The sequence below is a fragment of the Temnothorax americanus genome, unplaced genomic scaffold, assembly GCF_048541705.1.
Source record: "Temnothorax americanus isolate GAGA-0224 unplaced genomic scaffold, ASM4854170v1 Scaffold11, whole genome shotgun sequence".
NCBI classification, from domain to species: Eukaryota; Metazoa; Arthropoda; class Insecta; order Hymenoptera; family Formicidae; genus Temnothorax; species Temnothorax americanus.
This window is the reverse complement of record NW_027509242.1, coordinates 3,805,562-3,827,382: the sequence shown is the minus strand read 5'-3', so window position 1 is coordinate 3,827,382 and position 21,821 is coordinate 3,805,562. Positions and strand designations below refer to the sequence as shown.

General features: G+C 37.8%; 4 protein-coding genes, 1 long non-coding RNA gene and 1 pseudogene across 8 annotated transcripts; 2 read left to right on the top strand and 4 right to left on the bottom strand.

Annotated features, from left to right (window-relative positions):
- Nucleotides 1–1,009: 1,009 nt before the first annotated feature.
- On the bottom strand, nucleotides 1,010–3,734 carry LOC143905728 (uncharacterized). Its single transcript, XR_013259300.1, has 3 exons — nucleotides 3,597–3,734; nucleotides 1,974–2,144; nucleotides 1,010–1,693 (listed from the first exon to the last, which is right to left on the bottom strand). It is a non-coding gene; the product is annotated as an uncharacterized LOC143905728 (long non-coding RNA).
- Nucleotides 2,457–2,575, bottom strand: LOC143908648 (5S ribosomal RNA; annotated as a pseudogene).
- On the top strand, nucleotides 3,566–6,823 carry LOC143905694 (traB domain-containing protein). Of its 3 annotated transcripts, none has more exons than XM_077421269.1 (9): nucleotides 3,566–3,705; nucleotides 3,784–3,877; nucleotides 4,089–4,553; nucleotides 5,083–5,276; nucleotides 5,414–5,528; nucleotides 5,619–5,755; nucleotides 5,826–6,232; nucleotides 6,429–6,576; nucleotides 6,684–6,823. In XM_077421269.1, exons 2-9 carry the CDS (start codon nucleotides 3,868–3,870, stop codon nucleotides 6,720–6,722), a joined length of 1,515 nt encoding a protein of 504 aa, XP_077277395.1. In that variant the 5' UTR covers nucleotides 3,566–3,705; nucleotides 3,784–3,867; the 3' UTR covers nucleotides 6,723–6,823. The 3 variants fall into 3 exon arrangements, with proteins under 3 accessions (XP_077277395.1, XP_077277387.1, XP_077277401.1); XM_077421261.1 differs by having other exon boundaries at nucleotides 3,581–3,721; XM_077421275.1 differs by lacking the exon at nucleotides 3,784–3,877 and having other exon boundaries at nucleotides 3,596–3,721.
- On the top strand, nucleotides 6,741–9,586 carry LOC143905722 (histone-lysine N-methyltransferase SETMAR). The gene has a single exon (XM_077421303.1). The coding sequence runs from the start codon at nucleotides 6,741–6,743 to the stop codon at nucleotides 7,503–7,505; it is 765 nt and encodes a 254-aa protein (XP_077277429.1). The 3' UTR covers nucleotides 7,506–9,586.
- On the bottom strand, nucleotides 9,317–12,133 carry Cchl (Cytochrome c heme lyase). 2 transcript variants are annotated; one of them, XM_077421284.1, is made up of 4 exons: nucleotides 11,996–12,133; nucleotides 11,326–11,557; nucleotides 10,880–11,238; nucleotides 9,317–10,790 (listed from the first exon to the last, which is right to left on the bottom strand). In XM_077421284.1, exons 2-4 carry the CDS (start codon nucleotides 11,545–11,547, stop codon nucleotides 10,556–10,558), a joined length of 816 nt encoding a protein of 271 aa, XP_077277410.1. In that variant the 5' UTR covers nucleotides 11,548–11,557; nucleotides 11,996–12,133; the 3' UTR covers nucleotides 9,317–10,555. The 2 variants fall into 2 exon arrangements, with proteins under 2 accessions (XP_077277410.1, XP_077277419.1); XM_077421293.1 differs by lacking the exon at nucleotides 11,996–12,133 and adding an exon at nucleotides 11,859–11,907.
- Nucleotides 12,134–13,911: 1,778 nt separating this feature from the next.
- On the bottom strand, nucleotides 13,912–18,718 carry LOC143906554 (uncharacterized). The gene is made up of 4 exons (XM_077422704.1): nucleotides 18,252–18,718; nucleotides 17,238–17,424; nucleotides 15,581–17,014; nucleotides 13,912–15,285 (listed from the first exon to the last, which is right to left on the bottom strand). The coding sequence occupies exons 1-4, from the start codon at nucleotides 18,286–18,288 to the stop codon at nucleotides 14,958–14,960; spliced, it is 1,986 nt and encodes a 661-aa protein (XP_077278830.1). The 5' UTR covers nucleotides 18,289–18,718; the 3' UTR covers nucleotides 13,912–14,957.
- Between the last annotated feature and the right edge of the window lie 3,103 nt (nucleotides 18,719–21,821).

Genomic DNA, 21,821 nt, shown 5'->3' with positions numbered 1-21,821 from the left:
AAAATTCACTCTAGTTAACTGAAATGCTATAGTGTATGTACGTGACGTAAACTATAGATTTTAGTTACCCAGAGTGAATTTTGGAACGCAACCAAGAGAGAGGTTGTGTAGTGTGTTGGTGCAACGGTATACGCTATAGAATAATAATAAGAGAAGCGCATCCGGCGGCTCGCTTGCTGATTGGCTGACCGCGGCCACCAATCACAATCGAGAGCGATGGTCCCAAGCGGGACGCGTTCAGCAGACCAAGCCGCTCAGTAGCAGTCGAACGTGATTGGCTCTTACTTTTAGAACCAACCAATCAACGTAGAGTGTTGATAAGACGAACTCAACAGTTGTGTCTGCTGAACGCGGCCATATGTGCGAAGTAACGTAGTATTATGTGAGTGAGAAAGATTAATATTTATAATATTATTAACAAATCTTATTTCACGTTGATTACAATGATGGAACCAAAACAAAATCATTTCTGAATGATTAAATTGTGTCAGATATACAGAGGTTACTTTGTTTAGCGATCAGCTACGGGTTCAATATAGGAACAATGGAAGGGGTAAGGAATACGCTTCTAGTTTATGAGTGTACAGTTTTCAGCATATTCTTTTTTACATTATTAAGAATAAAGCAAGCACACGTTTATATTTTAAAGAAAGGCGAAGGAAAACGAAAAAAAATAAATGATAAGTGTGATAAGAACTTTATCGCTTTTCGTAGTTAAAGGAAATATACGAATTATGTTCCATTAACACATATTGCATGTGTCTTCCCAGGATTTTAATTTTTTTGATTTGGAATAATTTTATGATTGACAATCAGATAACTTTTTTTTTAATTTAGACAAGAGTAAAAACCTGCATGAATATTTCTTTAACAAATATTATTTAAAAATACGTTCGTCTGGCAGAGCTTTATATAAATCGAAAAATTTCATATGCATGGAAACATTGAAAACTGTTTTCTTTTTTTAATAAAAATCGACTCGATCGACAGATGGTATTTTATCTTCTATTTGTCGAAATTTAGTAAATCTTTAAGAAACTTTTCAAAAAATTTGCCTTTTTATTACAATACAATACAAATTTTTTGTCATGTATAATATTTACTTATTATTACATTTATCATTACTTTATTACGTATATATTTTAATTTCTAATTATTCTTAATCAGAAGAGGTACGTGTAATTGATACCCGTTTAGAATTAATTGTAATTTTAATCGAAAAGTTCTTGAAGGAAAAGCGATTTTGACTATAGAAAAAAAACCTTTTATTAATGATGTGAGATAGTGAGTAGACATTTTCTTTTATATCAAGGTAAAATAAGAACTCGTTTTTAATATATAATATCAAATAATTAGATTTTAGATAATTTTACACTCGTTATATTACGTGTCACAGACATTGACGGAACCCATTTAAATTATTGTATTAAAATTAATTACGCTTTTAAAAATTTACTTTACATAGATTTACCGCACAAACTGCTGGTATTACATGTATAAATCTGAGTAAATATAAGATATTTTTAGAAAAATATATCTACCCAAAGTTATTGATGTAAGAATTGAATACACCCACAATATTTTTAGATCAGGTAAAATTTAAATTGAATATGAAACAAGTCCGATCTTTCCTGCATTATATTGGCTAACACCTGCGTAAACTGCTTATGATAGACATCCCCCTTTTTATTGTCTGTAACAAAAACAACAAGGTATACTGGCTAAACAATTATATATTTTTCCACATGACTGTATTTTCTTAGAAATTACTTCATTAAACTAAAATAAAATATCTATATTTAATTTATATTGACATATTTTTAACTTTTTTAGATTTCAGTACCAAAAACGTATGTCCGCATTTACAAAGTGTATGCATTATGCAAAGGTCCGGAGATAGCCGTACATACATTTTTTCAAAGTAAACCGGTACCATTGTAAGCGATAATTATATATATTGAACAATGTCGTACTTTGTCTTAATCGTAATACGCTGCACCGATCTCAATGGAAGAACTATTATAGGCTCTGTTCGAGTTTCCCGATATCTCGCAAAGACACGTCTAACAATAAGATGGAAAGTCTGACGGGTTTATCCGTTTCATATAAGGTGACCAAGTTTTACCCCAGCGGTCTTGATGGAGCTACGAAAAAATAAATATAAAAATAAATATTACAGAATACAAAACACATATGAAGCAATTTAAATAATGTTTTATTGCCTAGTATGTGTGTATGTATTCTATTGGTTTTTTACGTGTATTTAGTGTTTTGAAATTTAAGCAAACGTCTGTATTTTAATATAATTTAAGTCAAATTTAGCCAATTACTAAATAACTATACTTATTTATAAAGTTAGAAAATCAATTACATGTAAAATTTAAAAATTATAACGATATAAAATAAGCAAATTTTAAGACCACATAAAAGAACTAATAATTTAAAAAAAAAAAAGATGCCAACAGTACGCGGTGTTCCCAAACGGTCACCCATTTAAGTACTAACCGCGCTCAACGCCGCTTGACTTAAGTGATCGGACGAGAACTTGTAGGTTTGGCGTGATTTGACCGTTGACGAAAGTATCTTTCTTACGAAGAGAAGATATACACTTCTTCATCAATTTTCATGTTACATTTATTATAATTTATAATTATTATAATACAAACACAATAATACATTTATAATATAAACATGCTGAACATACAATTTCTCGTTCTACAGACAGGAAAATTGATGAAGAAGTATGTATCTTCTCTTCATAAGAAAGATACTTTCGTCAGAGAGAAGCCACAACTATTTTCACAGATTTTGTTACTCGTACTACGTTTACGCGAGCGTTACTTTTGTAGTAACTTAACGATAATTCCTTCGCGTAAACGTAGTATCGATCACATTATCCGAGCAACAAAATCTGTGACCATCTGTGACGTTTATTATATGTGACAATATTTGTCAACTATTAGTTGATAGTGAAATAGCGCTTCAACTATAATTACACAGTTATATAGACTTCATACAAATAGATATGACAATAACATTTTTTCAGTTTGGGCGATTCTTACTTATTCTACGGTTACAGACGGCCGAATCGAGCAACGCGATTGGTCGAAACCTTACTGTTATGCGGGGTCTACAATGCGAGTCGCAAAGTCGTGAGTCGCGAGAATTGACCAATCACAATCGAATTTGAGGAGAACAATCGACTGTGATTGGTCAATTCTTGCGACTCACGATTTTGCGACTCGCATTGTAGGCTACGGTCAACGTGACGCTACAAATGCTTTGGAACGTTCTTTTTCTCTTTCTTTATTCATTGAAAGAAAAGAGAAGAGGAATGCTTCGAAGCATTTGTAGCGTCACGTGAACCGTAGCCGTAGACCTAGCATGACTGTTGCATTTTATTGTGGCGGTTGTGGCGCTACTGCTGCTACTGAATTAAGCCCCGGACACACACTTCTTCGTAACAGTAAAGTTTCGACCAATCGCGTTGCTTGAATCGGGAGCGTACGGCCGTACGTTCCCGATTCAAGCAACGCGATTGGTCGAAACTTTACTGTTACTGTTACGAAAAAGTGTGTGTCCCAGGTGTCCCTTACCCTAAATACCCTCTGGATCCATTCGATTCATTTGACTGCATTTGACATTTGTCTCGATGCTCAATTTCTCCATACGTTATATTTTTCTTCGACTTTTTCCGTTCGCCGCGTAAGTTTCGCACAAGGTAAATGATGACGGCTGACCTAATTAAAGATAAATTATACATAATACATTCATCTGTTGTAGCGACGTGAGAATCTATTTTTGTAAACGTGTTAATTCTCCACGAGGTTAAAAGCATGCAACAGCTCACATCTGTTGCCTAAAAAGATGCATAACGGTAATAGAATTTGGTTTTTAAGACAACTCGGAATGTCCTTTGTTTCAGGAGCACCTGAAATATGCAACGTTAAATTATTAGCTTACCCTTTATAACTTATTTGCATGCAAAAGTTTGCTCTAATATTAGCATGCAGTCATGACAGATATTTTAGAAGTATTATTTTTTTTGTTAAGACGAATTGCACCATAGAGTTATATGAATTTTTCAGGAAAAGAAATGGCATCCGTACCTAGTAAGGTTGATCATGTCGATGGTGATCAACGGGAGAACGATCTCTTGTCGCCCATAGGAGACAAGCACTATGACAAGTACTCGATTGACGAAAGAGGTGATCACAGTACATCGAATGAGTCACTCATACAAGGAATTAAAGAAATGATTGCTAAAGAGACTGGGCGCAATGTGAAAGGAATAGTTGTCAAACCGTCTGAGCACAATACGGACAAAGAGTCCGGGCGCAGTAAGAGAGTTACTGTCTGTGGAGTGTCTGAACACATTATGAAAAAAGTGAATGATATAGAGTCTGAGCGCGATGAAGCACAATCGGATTCTCAATCAGTGGCACAGTCTTCATCTACGTCGTCACCGACGAACTCGGGGAACAGTAGTGACGATGATGGTAAGATGAGCAACATCGAATCCTCTGACAGCGAACTGATTGTTATCGATGAAGGTAATTGTTGTGTTATATATACCTTAAATATTTACCATAAACATATGCGAATTAAACTAAGATTTCTGTGGGTACTTTTGGTATATTAGTATCTCTGGCTGTTGGAAATCAACTGGACAAGTGTCTATAGTTGTGAGCAGCACTTTGAAGTAGCTAATAAGCCATAGTCCATCTTTCCTTTTTCTTTTCACGTTGAAGAGAAAAGGAAAAAAAGATGAACTGTGCAAGAAGTTCAGCTAAAACGAACGGGCTCAATGTTGTAAGGTTTCACACTCGTACAAAGTCTTTTTAATCTAATAATGAAATCAGCCATTGCTGCTATTATATCGTAAGGTATTGTCTCAGAGTGGAGTGCTTTAAAAAATGCCAATAATACAGAAACAATATAGAACCAAAAAAAAAGTTTTAAGGTCTCGAGGTACTATTGGTGTTTCTTTATTTTTTTTATTTTTTGGTTAATCTAACCCACTGTTTAGGTGTTATTATTTGCCATGTACTTATAATACAGAAAATATTGGGTCTAATGTAGATTCCGATGTTCAGAATGAGGAATGTAACGTCAGTGACGCAGCAAGCGAGCTACCGAAAATAAGGGAATATGATCTTACTATTGATGAAAATTTACCGGATACCGTGACGTTGTTGACAACACCAGACGGAGGAAAATTGTACCTCGTAGGAACGGCACATTTTAGTGTTGAAAGTCAAAATGACGTGTCAAAAGTAATTATAATATATACATATTCTTGTCGTGTTGAAATAAAATCTTGATTTTTAATTTTAAGTACAAATTTATTGTAAAAATTTAATGTACATATAACGGTATTTAAAAAATAACACTTTTTTCTTCTTTATTAAAGATGATACAGGCTGTGCAGCCTCATATAGTTGTGGTTGAGCTGTGCAAAGCCAGAGTTAGCATATTGCAGATCGACGAGGACGTTATGCTTGGTTACACTAAAAACATCGATTACCGTGAGTTCCTGTATTTCCTGCATTTGTATAACTCTTCAGCTACTGTGTTGACACTTTGACACATTGCACTACTACTTAATCTATTTACAGAAGCCATGATGCAGATCATTCGGGAGGAAGGATTGTATGATGGTTTAATACACATTTTATTGCTAAGAATGGCAGCTCATGTCTCCAAGCAGCTTCGTATGCCACCCGGTGGGGAATTCCGGACGGCATTTAAGGAGGTCAGTATGCAATAATATTAGAAACAGCCTTATCTGTGTACTGTAATTAATTCATTATTGTGTAATTTAGGCAAATGAAGTGCCAAATTGTATCATTCATCTGGCTGATCGACCAATTAACATAACGATGCAGCGTGCAATACGATCGTTATCCTGGTGGCAGACTATAAAATTAGGGTGGCATCTGATAGCAATGAAAGACCCCATTACCCAAGAGGACGTCGAACTCTGTAAACAACGATCGATGCTGGATGAAATAATCGCCCAGCTGAAGGAGGAATTTCCGGTGGTGGGAGAAGTATTTGTGAAGGAGAGAGATATTTACTTGACGAATTCCCTGCAGTTGGCCTGTCTACCTCATCGATATCATACTTTCGAACCAGCGCGCGTCGTAGGAGTTGTCGGTTTAGGGCATATACCTGGCATTGTCGAAAATTGGGGTAAAGTCAAGCCTTCCGATATACCACCTATTATGAGGTAATTATGAAAAATGTTGCATAACGTAGTTGCAACACACAAAATATTTCTAAAATGAAAGCTGCATAGTTATATTTTGTATATATATTTTATTTATTTATTTATACGATTTATAAGTGGCTTGGTTAAAAATAAAGTTTAGGAACTCAGATGAATGTATCCGTTACATGTCAATTTACTATTAAATCTTTTACAGAGTACCACCGCCATCGTTGTCGGGTAAAATTATAAAATTGTCCATTAAGGCATCTATACTTGGTGCTATAATTTACATAGGCTACAAAGTTGTACCCACTGTTATCACGTTCCAGTCTCTTAAGTCATCGGTTCAGGGGCTTCTACAGGTTGGTGCCGCACGATAAGGTTGCTTTATTCATTTACGAAAAATCCCTTTCTTAATTATTAAACTTAATTTTTTCCCCCTTATCTCATGCTGCCCTTCGTCTCAAAGAGTCTTTTGGATGAAGACTTTTTTGAGTGTTTTTATTGATACATAATTATATTAAGCATGGAAGCGAATGCTTCTGCCGATGAGTACGAACATAGCGTAGCGGACGTTATGTATGTAGTAAATAATATACCAGGACCTGGGATAGATGTAGTAGACTTTGAAGCGGAATACGTGGTGGGTTGTTCGTGTGTGACTGAATGCTACAATTGTTCGTGTACACGCGGTTCTGCTAATTATTCTAACGATCGAATCGTACATGAGAAATTAACCGGTGCGGTATTTGAATGCCATGCTCGTTGCAAGTGTGGGCCAAATTGTGGAAATAGATTAGTTCAAAATGGGCCGTTAAATTGTTTACTTATCAGAGAAGTCGCCAACAAAGGTCTCGGTCTTTTCACGAATAAATTAATAAAGAAGGGTCAATTTATTTGCGAATACGCTGGTGAAGTGATAGGACTGCAGGAAGCACGACGTAGAATTGAAATTAATAAGGAGCGTAACACGATGAATTACGTTCTTGTAGTATCGGAACACGCTGACGATCGTGTTACTGTAACTTGTATAGATCCGAAATATTTTGGTAATATTGGACGCTATGCCAATCATAGCTGTGACCCGAACTCTATTCTTGTCCCGGTCAGGGTGGAGGGAATCGTACCTCGATTATGCCTGTTTGCATCTAGAGACATAGATAATGTAGAGGAAGTGACTTTTGACTACGCTGGTGGTGCGATGGTTAATTCCGTCCATGGTCTCAGTGATACTCCTTGTCTTTGCGGTTCTAACAATTGTTATCGTTATTTACCACATCATCAGATTTAACAGCTTACATATATTCTTGTGCAAAATATTATAATAAAAAAAAGATTTAAAGGCTACAGATTCAAAATAAATATCAAAGGATCTAATATGAATTGATCTTCTGTAAGCAAAAAAAAAACTATAAAGCAAAATAAAACGAAAATGTGTACCAAAACTTGATATCATAAAAATCAAAGAAAACATCATAGATTTAAATCATTATAATCAAGTATAATTATGTGACACATGTGTAAGTGTGACAAATAACGAACTTATTTCTCTATAATTTTTAGAGAAATATAAGTATATATATATATATATATATATATATATATATATATAAGTATATATATTATATATATATATATATATATATATGGAAGGCATATTTTATACATGTATATAAAATATGCCTTCACAATTTAATTACTGTCAGTTATGTCTCAGTTGTTTTCCTTGCATTGATTAATGCTTCTCTCCAATGAATCAATGTTTTCATTTATTCAGTATAGAGGAGGTAGAAACCCCTCCAGGTAGAAGCGAGACGTGCTGTACATATCATGTGGTCCAATGATATTTGATGTTTAGGTACCCTCTGTTACTTGATATTTTATGTTATAAACGGAATATTTTACTATTTCTGCTTCTATTACATTTTATTATTGTTACTTATTAATAAAATATTAATAAGTAACAATAATAAATAAATATTAATAAGATAAAAAAATGAAAGAAACATGACGATAATGTTTGTTGTTCATTGTTATAATTAATTTTTCAGCAAATTATTTAATGTGCCAACACGTTTTATACACGTTTTATTTATCCAATCATCAGAATTTAGTTAAAGCTCTATTAAGGGTCGGTTGTTCCAACTTTGTTTATCTTTGTTTATCCTTTACATTAGACAAAGATGGACATATGATTTAACTATTAGTCAGCTTACCAACAGGTTGAAATAACCGACCCTTAAACAATGAAATTTAGTGTAATATATCTTATCTGATATTAGACGTTACATTGAACAATTCTAAATAAGTATTAAATAATAAGATCAATACAGTGTTCAAGAAAGTAAATGTTACCAAAATTGCGAATGTTGGTAAACATTTTACAGCAGCTGCCATTTTTTTTAATATTAAAAACAATGAATGAACAATGAGAATCGAACGTTTCGTCAGTTATAGTTATATATATATAGTATTATAATTATATTTAATATTAAAAATTGTTATATGATAAAAATGTCTGGATTATGTAACATCATGTCATAGCTTATAAAAATTAGAGATTATTATAAGGTCAATTATCATGCATATATCAGTGATAAAATATGCATATACATAACTGCGGGAAAATAACGGTAACAATTTGGTTTAGATATGATTGATTATAAATGTATATAAGTATATAAGATATAAAACATATTTTTCTTTTTAACAGTTTGGATATTTTATTAGGAAAGATTAATGTTCATCAATTAATTTATAAGTGTCAATAAAGAATATAAGCTGTCAATAACTACCTATATATATAATTTACACGTATAAACGAAAAATTTGTAAAACAGATTTTTAATAATCACACAATGAACAATTAATGTTAAATATATATGTTCTTATTCAGAAAATGAAGTATGATTTTTTGAGTCAGTATTGTGTGTGTCCGATGTAAATCATACATTCTAAATTATATTTAAGGGATATCGCTTATAATATTTGGGTATTAGGTATAATGTTTGTAGGACTGTGTAAAGAGTTAAGGAACTTATATAGATGAAATATGATTATAATTTTAAAAAGTTAGGCATATGAAACTCGTTTTTCGAAACGAACGATTTAAGCTATTTATGTTTTATCAGGAGAGTATCACATATTATTCTTGCATATTTAAAATTTATATTTTTATTCTAAAAATATAAAACAACCTTGTTTGTAATTGCTTGTGATTAGCTTCAACGATACCTGAACCTGAACTTTTGCGGTATAATTAATTTTCTATACTTGAGTAGTCCTCAATCGATTGACGAAATTATGTAAACTTTAGTCTATAAGACAATGTTAAATATTCTGCTGATAATTATAAAAATTATAAAAATAAAAGTTGTGAAAAATAAATGGAGCCATGTATATTGACAATAAAATAATGTACAATATATAATTGTGAATAATATCAAATATCATTAATTATAAATTGTATTTTCAAATTATTTATCTCCTAATTTTAAATGTGTAAATAATTTGTGCAACGAAGATATGAATTGTCTAATATTTTCTGATTGATTTATCGCAACATTTTTTTCAATGAAATAGTTTGAAGTCCATTCATAAGTGCAATTCTTATATTTTTCTCGCTTTATATGATAAGGGAAAAGACACACACAGTAATTATTAAATTTTAATAAATAATATAGTCATTAATATGAAATTAGAGGTATGCACTCATGAAGAATTAACATAATAATTTACATGTATATACAGTATGATTCTTTTATCTAATCTTTGGATACTTAACGTTAAGGCTTAAATAGAGAATATTCGATGTTAATATTGGCAGTAAGTTCCTAAATGTTACAATATTAACAAAGTAACTTACAATCACAAAATTAAGTATTTAAAAATGTTTTATATGGATCAAATGTACAATACACGATTCAAGTACAATTCTATGATTTAGAACAAATTCGCAATTAAAATTTTTTTCTAGTTTTATGAAATTTTCAGTGATTGTTTAACACTGCAGATTAATTTTAATAGATTTTTGCGTAATGGGCGAAAAAGGTATGTGCACACACGTATATATTTGTAAAATATATATGTATATATAAAATTTATTATTAGGTACGAATACTTTTTAATCCGTTTTAATATTTGATATTTTTTAAACTAAATATCATGAACTTGTATTTATGATACTTATGGATGTAACTTATGTACAGATAAGTTATATGTATAACGCGATTTTTCTCACCATACAATAAGCGTTATGTTGCGCGACCATTGAGGCATTAATTATCAATTCAATAAAAGTTTCTCGGGCTAGCACATTTTACATTGGCATTAATTCCCAAACTAATGCACTATGGCAGACGCTGATTCGTCGTTGGATTGGTATCTCCAACGCCACCATGTCACTTTCATCCGATCCCAGATATTCTCCCACGAATCCATCGCAGGTCTCACATCGAGTAACGCGAATGTGTACTTCTCGTTGACTTTCCCACCGTCATAGTAATCAATAATATATCTTACGTCTTTACCACAGCGATCTATGATCCAATCGTGTCGATCGAATGGCAGTTCATATCTGTAAGTATAATATATTTTGTACAGCACTGTGAAGGCCGTGTAGCGACTTGAAATTTATAGAATTGGGATTACAATAAAGCAACGTACCCTAACCAATAGCGAATACGCGCACGTGGAGAGTATTTGGACGCTTTTCCACCGAAGCTGCGCAGCTTGGGACTGCCGCACTCTCGCGCGTGAAGGGCCTCCCATTTGAGAACCTCTTGCCACGCCTGTTCATTATTGGCGTTGTGAATTTTTATTATGTCGTCCATATCTTTCTGGCAGATATCTTCGTTTTTCCATCGCCATCCCTTCCTCAGCATAGCATTCCAGAACATTTGTTGGGAGGGATACACCCAAAATTCTCCCTCTTGCCCGGTTGCTTTAGGTATCGACGAAACCTGTCTGTCGATCGGCAAAGGAAACGGTTGGTCTGGAGCAGGTTGCTGATTCCCCGGTGGCATCTATAACGGTATCCACAAAGGAGATTAATGCTGTACGATTAAACAAGAGTTCATTGATCGATAAAAGAAATCTTCCATTATACGTACCATGTTCAATGGATTTATTTCACTCGCGTCCATTTTGTCCATCGGACACTCGCTGGCATAATTTATAGTGTTATATTGACCCGACTTGTGCATGGGACATTCCGGCGGCGGTTGAGTCTGTTTCTCCTTCGTCCTGTGAGATTCTGGCTTAGCGATTTGTTGAGACAACGGCGCTATCACGTCAGCAGCCGATACCGACGCTGCGGTAAGAGCATTGCCCATGTCTGATTTTCTAACAAAAAAAGAAGAGAGAGATATATAAAAATCTTCGTAAAAGTGTAGAGCAAAGAACAGTCATAAAGCGCGACGTAGTGACTAATGACACAGGAAATAAATGGTTCGAGACGAAAACATTCGAGTCTCTGTGAAATAACCTCAAAACCGACGAGGATTATGCAACGGCCTAAATTCCCCGATATCGAACGGAACGTCGAGGTGTTCGTAAAAAGAATATATCTGCGAAGCGTGACGGTATATTCTTCGCGATTTCTGTCGGAATTGGTAAAAGTTTTCAGTGATCTTTCGGACCTTACTTGTTACGTCGCGAACACAGCTCCCAACGTTTCGACCCCCTTCTCCATTTCGCACCCACGCTGTGACGCGGTTACGTAATTCGTGTATAGAAGTAAAATAAGAAATTTCGCGCGAGAAGTACAAATTAAAGAAATACCTGAATTGGTCGAGCTGCCCCGCCGACGAACGAACGAACGACCTGAAGCACGCTTAATTGACGTCGTAGATGAGAATAGCGGACCATGGCCAGCTTCACGGTCGGCAGGTGACTCGTCGTGACGTCACGCTTTCGATACCTCGAGAATCGCGACCAACCCCGAGACTTCGAGAATCGCAACCAGATTCGGGCATCATTGCGGCACGCGTCGCGCGACGCGCAATTCGCGTTGTTCCGCGGATCTTTCGCGATTACATCCCAAAGTGGAGCTCGCGCGCGAAAGATTCACCGTCGGCTGTCTCCTAGGACGTCCGACGTTCGTCGTAGCGGGTCAAATATCTAGCGTTAGCTACGGATCAAGAGCAGTATGGACTCTCGGTGTTCGTCGACGTCGTCGCGAGTGGTTGATTAATTTTGAGTCTTGAGCCGTGCGCTCAAAAGACGGGATCGGCATTTCTCATTCTCGCGTCACGCACTCGCGTGCCTCGATTTACTTTGCTCCGTCAAGCGATGAGCGTGCAATCGTTGTCACGTATCGTACACGTGTACCGCCTCGATCGTCGTTCTGCGACAAAAGCTCTATCGACTGCGCTCTTCCCGATATTCGCGGGTGCGAGAAGCGAAACCCGTCATTTTTTTGTGGACGCTTCGCCTACCGGGACGTTACTGGAGAAGGTATAGCAGGTTTCGTGTTTTATGATCGAACTTTTTATACTTTCATCTTTCCCTGTTTTTTCTCCCCGACTTTCTAATTGCATATTAATATCACTTTGAGGGGAAATTTCTCAGATTTCCTATCCGTTTGTTATTTTTTGCCTTAAATTGTGTTGTGCGATCTAAAAGTGTCGAATTTTTGCAGACGGACCGACGCGGATCTACGGATGGATCGACGCCGACGACGAGCCTGTCGACTGACGATGATATAGGGACGGTAGTTCGTCGTGCACAAGGTAAGGTTAAATATTATAACATTCTAAATTGAATGGAATTATGCTCGCTCTCCACGGGAAGAATATCGATGGCGAATTTTGGCACGAGAAAAATAATTGCACCACTGATATATTATTATGCGTATAGATACTAATCGTATATTGTAGTTGGCACTTGGTAGTGCAAACGAGCGACAGTTTTGTCAGGTGAACTCCGTGCGATCGTAAGATCGCGCGCGCGACCTGTACGCAGATATTAAGGCGCATTTGGGGCGACAGTTTTGTCAAGTGAACTTCGCGCGACCGTAGTATACTCGCACGATACATTTTCTCGCAAACTGATTGGGCGAATGAATTAATTGAATCGTGCGATATATAAATCAGCATTGCAATATAGTAATTGCGATTATTTTCTGTTGTAACTGCGATTGTTGCTTTGTTGATTCAAGCAGAAGAAATCACTATGATTAGTTGACTAATACTGTATAGTGATTATAAAAATCACTTGTCTAATCATAGTCGAAATTACGATCTTGGTACTATGCAGTAATAAAATGCGCTTGTTAGGAAATAAAAAAAGTGCCTAGAAAAGTCGTGACGTGATGTGTTATTTTGTCCAGCGATTGCTCGGCGTAGATGTAGTCCCCCGCGCGTAAATAAATATACGTATGAATACAAAAAAGCATATATACGTACAAAACCTCGAAGTACCAAAAAGTCCGTAGATAATTATGTCCACACATTTTGGCGCTACGAGGTTTTGTACATATGCTTTTTTGTATTCACGCGTATATTTACATGGGATAGACGCGAAATATCGAGATCTATCCGAAAACGCTGCGCACCGATATTGCTAAAAACTGTGTACCAATAGATAATTTAAAGAAAATAATACTCTATATTTGATAAACGAATTATGATCGTGTGCGTAGGTTGAAGTTCAATTTTTTTGTGAATATGATAGGAGAAAAAAAAAACGCTATAGACTATTGTTAAGAAAGGATGAAATAATAAACCAGGCTTTTAATGCTTTTCTTAATTAAAATAATTATAGTGTATATACACTCAGTACGTATACTTCAGGGGCGGGGGGACGCAGGTAATTGAACAATCTTAAATCTGAACACGTTTCGTGCAGGCTTTTGTCGATACGCATGCACAAAATATGTGAGAAATTTAACGATTCGACAATCAAACTTCGCACTACTGTGCCAATAGTAAAAATACATAGTGAGCATTATTAATAATCGGTTATCTCGATACTTTCTTTTACGCGGCGAGGTAAAAGGGGGAAAGATTATTGTCGGCGAAACAATCTTTTGCGCTCACATTGTTCAGAATTTCTTAACGTTTGTAATATCGATACATCGATGCTTAATACTGCGCGGATTAAGCATCGTAGAACATAATATAAACAATTAGCCTAGAATACTGAACTACGAAATTATATTGTTAATAACGGCGGACGAGCCGTCAAATCTCGATTGAACATATACGCATTTAAGTGGATCAATATCGATCGATGATTCTTTTTTTTTTTCTGTCAAAATCGGTATTCAATATTTATATGCTTTCTCTCTCGCGTCTCTTTGCGCGAATAATCTTAATCGAAGACCGATTTTGACGATGACTGGCCACTAATAAACAATAATTCACAAGGATCAATTCCTCCTATCGATCAGTGATGTAAAAAGTACTTTTACTTTCAGTATCTAGGTATAGATACTTTAAAAGTACACCTAATTTCAGCTAATTAAAAGCTTCATCTTTATAATTTTATTATGTTTGATTATATAAGCTGATTTGAAATGTGATCAAGTGTTTCTTTAAAAGACGAGAATAAATATTCGAAAATAATGAATCTGTCTACGAATACAGTTTCGTTGCAAAATATCTATCTAGGTATAAGCATATAGGTATTGAAAATACCTATACCTGAAACTACGAGGAGATACTCATGCTCCTCAATGTTTTACATCACTGGTATCGACGAGACTCAAGGGATTCGACGCGATAACGAGGCGACACTGTTTTTAATTCCTCGCGATTTTCGTGGACTCTTTGTTGCTGGTGACGTGCTCGAGGTCGACCCCGTCGTACTCCAGGCCACCCGTGTTATCGTAGTACGCGTAATCGTAATCGTTCTTCTTGCCCGATTTCGGTCGCGCTGTCGTGCTGCTGCCGCTGCCGCCGCCGCCGCCGCTGCTGCTACTGCTGCTGGGTAATCTAGTCGTCGACGAGAACGGCCTCGCGGATCCGCTGACGTAGGTAATCCCACGCGGCGTCGTCGTCGGTTGAACGGCCCTCTGAGCGTTGGGACTAAAGCTATTCGGGTTATAGGTGGTAGCGATAGAAGATCGTCTGCAACAAGAGAAAGAACATTGCGATCGATCTCCCAATATCAAGGGCAATCTATAAAATTATCTTACGAAAATATAATTCGATTAAAAGTACAAAAAATCTCTCTCCCTTGTGCATCGATAAAATTATCTTTTTTTTCTAGAGATAATACTTTTCATTTTAAATTAGTAATATTTTGGTATTTATAAACGTCGTTGGCGCGATTTAGGGTTGAACGTGAATTTGAGCGACGTTACAATTTTTTTTGGACAAATTTAAATTTGTTGGCTATCACGAAAGGAAGTCGGAAGTTTACCTTGGTACTGGCGTGGTGGTCCTCGGCGACTCGGCGAGATGGTTGATACTCGCGGGACTGAAACCGATTCCTGCGGAAGATCTCGCGAGGTTGTAGCTACCCGTGCTTGTTTCGATGTAATACGACTTGCCGCTGCTCGCGTTGTCGTAATTGTTATATTGAGTCGCTTTCTTGGGCGTTTTCGTGCTATCGTAGTACTGAGTGGAGGGCTTGACCGCTTGGCTCGTTTTGTCGTAATATTGACCGTTGTCGTTGTTCCTCAAGGCGGTCTGCGCGACAGTGTTGTCCACGTTCGCATATTTCTTCGTTGCCGGGCTATAAGTGGTGGGCGCGTAGCTATTGCTCGCGAAATTGTTGGCGTAATATTTGGCGGTGGTCTGGGGAATGTTCTGACTGGTGGACGTAGCTGGTCTGTACTGGCCATTGTTGTTGTTGTTGTTATTGTTGTTGTAATTGTTGTTATAAACGGTAGGCGCGGGCGTGGTGGACTGATACGCAACTGCCGCGCTGCTTCCTCGTTGAATGTTGTTGTAGCTCCTCTGTTGGTGATTGGTGTAATCGCTGGTCTGGTAATTAGTACTCGGCTGAACGGTGGTGGATTGCGCGTATTGATAAATCTTTGGGCTGTAGGTCGGTTTCAGCGTCGTGGCTTGAACGGAACTGCCAGTGTTCTGTTGATTGTAGTTGTTTGAGTTGTAGACGTTGTAGAGGTTCGTGTTGTAGACGCTGTTCGGAGTTGTTCTGGCAGTCGTGCTGGGTGACTGGTGGTTACTGTACGTATCCTGGTACGTCGTGGTAGGTCGATATGTGGACGACGGTACGCTGTATCTTTGCGTATTCTGATTCCTGCTGTTGTAGTTCTCTTGAGATCGGGCGGTCGTTGACGAAACGTATGTCGTGGATCGTTGATTGTAATTGTTGTAATAATTGCCGTTGTAGGTGTTCTGATGATTGGATACGGCTGGCGCCGACGTGGTGGTCGTTGGCGAATAGTTGTTGCTACCGTTACCGGTGTACTGTTGCTTCCTGCTGACCTTTCTGACGCCGCCCTTCTTCTTGGCGGCCTCTTGATCCTCCTTATACGATTTCTCGTTCTCGTATTCGTCTTCCTTGTTGTTTCTGTTGTAGAAATTGCCGCTACTGCTACTTCGCAGTACCTCGCGATTGTTGTAGTTGGACGAGGATACTCGATTCACCGTGTTCGCGGAGGATCGTACCGCGTCGCTGGTCTCGCTGCGCTGAAGATGATCCTGGGGCTCGGCGTCGGAGCTACGCAAGTTGTCGTAGCTCACGGACTCCAGACCGGAACCAATTCTGTATAAATCGAAGTTATCGCTGGCGTAATAGAGGGTCGCGGCCTCGCAATCCACATCGTACCAGTCCGCGCAGGTTTGACTCTCTTGATCGAAAGCGGTGTCGTTGGGACAGAGGAACCTAAGTAAAAGATAATTAATTGATTCTGCGAACTCAGTGATTGGCTCTAAACCTCGTAAACTTTAACATTTTATTTGAAATTATAAATATTTATTTAAAATGCTATATATTATTTGAAATTCTTTAATGCGCGATACTGCACGAATGCCTGTTTGCTGTTGGTGAATAAAAGACCGAGAAGAATTTATCCTCACTTATCAAGATCGTAATGTAGAGCACTCACTTATAATCCTGAATAGTGCCAGCCACAGAGACACAGACATGGAAGACTTGGCAGTCGGTCTCAGGGTCCGCGTAATAGCTGCCGACAATCTTGTTGCGACAGGAGAATGAGGTTTCCGGCATGTATTGCTGAGAATACCTCGGTGGTGGTCGTTGCAGACCTAATACGCAACTCCATAATATTCCCACTGAAATACACGGCAAAATCCCGAGTTTTACGATATTCTGCGATACACTTATGTATAATCGATATCGAAATATATTATGTAAAAAAATTATTAAGTAAAAAATGACGGCGGAAAATTATAATTTATTCAAAAAAAATAGAGAAAAGCGAGAAAAACGACAGAAACGGTATAATAATTCATTACGAATATCTATTTACATTTATTAATATTTTATTACTTATATTTCCAAATATTTCTTAATATAATCGAATGCATATTATAAATTCAGAACAACCGAATACATTACCTAACAAAATATACATTCTCGTATCAATATGCGATCCGCGATGTTTTTATTTTATTTTAAATTTTACATGCTCATAAAATTTGCCATAAAAAATGTTTTCGCTATTATACAATTTTCCAAATTCTCGATCTCATCGTTGATATTCGTATTGCAAACGCACGACAGCTTAAACGTTCAAACAGCGAGCGCGTCTTTTCGCGCGAATTACAAGGATAAATAGCGATAGTCTCAATAGATATCGATACATTGCACCTTTCTATTTGGGGATATCAGCGTCTATATAATAGAAGATATATATATATATATATATAACCGTAACCGCATGCACGGAGATTGGTTCGATCGAAAGTATTACTGATTTCTACGAACGCAGTTTTGAATCAGAAAATCACTTAAGTTATCATATTGAATAAAATTATTTGAAATCAACTTTTTAAATATTTGACGATACAATAAATTGCAAGCTTCATTAAAAACTTTTAATTCCGTGACGATTTCCATATTCCACTTCCATATTTCACTCTGTATTAATTGCACGTACCCGAGATTAGGACGAGATACCGTCTCGTCGACTCCATATTTATTTTTTCTTCGGGCTCTCTGGATGTTTCTTCTCTCCGGATTCACTCGGCTTCTCGGACTTGGTTCGCACTCCTCTACGCGTTACCTGCGCGATCAGACTCGCGGACGCGACTGCAGCAGCGTGGAGAACGTTCGCGCCCGAGAAGAGAAGAGGCCCGACGGCGGGCGCGCGCAAAGAAGATGCCTTCTGGGAGGATGGGGCTCCGCCGGGTTGAGCTATGGGACGACGGGGGTAGGGATCCGGGGCCCCATCGCGTTAACGGAGAAGAGAACGGTGTGCGCGCCGGGGTCCGATGCGGGACGTAACGTCTCTCTCGTTACGTCACTTACGGCAACCGGGCTCGTTCGCCGAGCAGCCAACGGCGACGATGGCACGTATTATACGTGGGTATAATGCACATACCGCGCGCGGACTCCCGTGTAACTTACACGTTTTACTACCACGCAGGTAGGCGGCTCAGGTGCCGGAGAAACCGCGGCGCGGGAAAGCGAGGGAGACATTATCATCTCCCGAAGAGACCTAGCTCTCCCGCGCGCGCGCGCGCGTGCGCGGAATGCATAATGACGCGTAGGTGCCCGCTATTGTGTCGCCTGTTTAACGCGCGGAAGAACTTGCCCAGCGAAAAAACTGCAGTTCTGTAGCTCGAGAGTCTGCTTCCCTTCGGAAGATCGTCAAGGATAGGCATAGAAGGCGGGTCGCCGGCAAGCGTTGCGCGGCAATCATTAAATTCAACGTCGATTCTTATTTATGACTACTTGGAAATATCGTTAGAAGAGATACACGGGGTATAGCATATATAGAGATAATCGTTCGTGACACCGTTTTAACGACATCGATTTTTTCCCCGTTTAATCGCTTTCGTAGATGATGAGTCTTGTATCGCACTACAGATAGAAGAAAGTTTTACATCGCATTGAATCGTGTGTGGAGGGTGTGGCGATAGACAACGTCATCGCGTGCGCGCCTTCAACAGAGATAAAAGAAAGAAGCCGATGTGCCCGTCAGCGACAATTATTCTAATGGATCTTTAAAGTAGATATATTTTGTGTGAAAGGATATTCGCATTGCGCCACTATGGATACATAGTTTCTCTCTCTCTCTCTCTCTCTATCTACGACACACTTTTATTCACACGGTTATTTGTTGTTAGAACTTAAACCCATTTTATACAAGCTATATATTTCAATATATATTTTATATATGTTATATTCTGATTTTTTAATGCTTTTTGGATTACACAGCATAAAGTTATAAATAGAATTCGATTCTGAATTAAAGATCATCTGTAAAAAGGGCTTCCAAGAAATAAATCTTAAAGTTGATACTTTTTCTCATAGATATGTTTTTTTAGAAGAACAAATTAAATGGTTATTAATTTATGTCTTTTAATCTTTTCAATATTGATCTGCGTGTGAGAATTAATCTTATTTTACAATGCATCATTTCCAAGCACAAATATTCAATAAAACTAAATGGTTAATTTAATTTTATGACAGATCTTTCCTCTTGCTTCTTCTTGTTTTTATGTTCTTACAAGTCTCGTAAAATGACGAATATGGATATTTTGCCTTTGCATATCTTCCGTATTTTTCTTTTCACGCTTTTAAATCGTCGATAGGACGTTTCTCGAACGTCTCCGTCTGTTAGCGTAAAGTTCGGCGTGACCGGTCGTTTGGTGGCCTTTGCCGGCGCGAGATCGCGACTCATTGCACTCGTTGGAGGGTGCATCGAAGGAGTGCTCGGTTGCATTCCAGCAGTAATCCGAGGAATTACGGCGGACGGAACAGCGAGCACCTTGTCGTTAGAACGCTCGAATCGCCGCGCGCGTCCACGAGCGGCCTCGAGATGGCCGTTCTGTTATTCGGGACTGCATTCTAAGGATGCTAAATACTTGAAATAGCTGAGCGAAATTTGCCGGATAATTGCACGAAAATTGCACGTACTAAGAGAATTCTTCAGCGGCATTTGGATACCTTTGTCGAAACTCGCGGATCCGCGTATCTCGGAATTTCAAAGTTAAACTTTCTCACAAGTTTCTCTGATATTAGGTACATAATCCCGGACGACTAGCAACTAATTAAAACGGACGGTCTCGCGCGCGAGTGGAAATCGTTTTGCGTTCAGAGAGGAGGTTTCGTTGCAGGTGGAAATTGTAGCAGTCGATCCCTCGATGCGATAGGGTCACTTCCGCAGTTTGAAGCTAAGGTAGATTACGCGCGGCGCAGAACGTGCAAAAGGACTTGTCTATATACGAGCAAAAGAATCACGTGGCCCGATTCACTTGCCGCCGTCGCACGAAGATCGAGGTCGTACCTCGACAATTGAAATTTCGCAATTTAGCCTGTCTTGCATCCTGCAGCGCGCCGTCGCGCAAGTGCAATGCGTTGAGAGAGAGAGAGAGAGAGAGAGAGAGAGAGAGAGAGAGAGAGAGAGAGAGAGAGAAGCAAAAAAAATATACGATAGCTTTAGAGTTTAAATCTAAAGAATATTGCGCACAATCGTTCTTGTTCTCGCTATGGACTTGTGACCCATGAATTTAATCTTTTTGCATCTCGCGAAAGATGTCTATTTTTCGAACCTTTATTTCAATATATCCAATATCAAGGCGTTTTAGTAAACGAATTTTGCGTAAACATAATATTTCAAGCTTTTTAATCGCTGATATTTATCTTGATTTATATACTTATACGAAAAAACAATGGTTTAATTATTTTCAGCAGTATGGATAAACTGACTTCAAATTTACGTCTTTCGTCATTAACGTTCCTCGAAAACGCTAAAATACGCGTGACGAGCAAGTTTATTGGAATGTTTTGTGAATGTATCCTATAGAATTTTTATCACAGATCAAACGCGTTTAATTCTGTATCTCGTCGACTTATACGCGATATCTATTAGCCATCAGAGGCTCGTTTCGACACCGACGTACATACACGTGTCTCGTAACGATGGGGGTAATTAACGAATCGAGTATTATATTTTTCAATGACCGTCCGTTCGTCCGTTTCTATTACGCGCGCCACGATGAGACTCTACGCCGCGAGGAATCTTCTCAGCCTTGGAGGGCGAAAGTTGTCTTCGGTTCGTTCGTAGATGGAACGATATTTGCACCTACAAAGGCGATTCTCGTCGTCGTACGATAGCGGGCGTATAAGAACTCTTATTCGGCGATTCCAGCCGCTTATTGCTTGCTGTGCGAGCGATCGTGAGCGACAGATTTCGCGTTCGATAAAAACAAATGATAGGGAAGGATTCTTTGGAATCACAGGTGACGATAATAACGGCTGAACGTCTTCAATTACGGTTTATCATCTCGTGAATCATTTCTTACTTCATTTCAATTTCACATTATACGTCGTATTAAGAAGCAACTTATGAGAACTTAATTAAAGCGACTTTCAAAAACTGGCGGAGTTCCGAAAATCCGAGAAAGTTGATCGCGATGAACGAGATATTAAAAAATTTCACATTTAAAATACCAGAATTGAAATTTGCCTTGAGAAAATGTAAATCTCAATATCTCGTCGA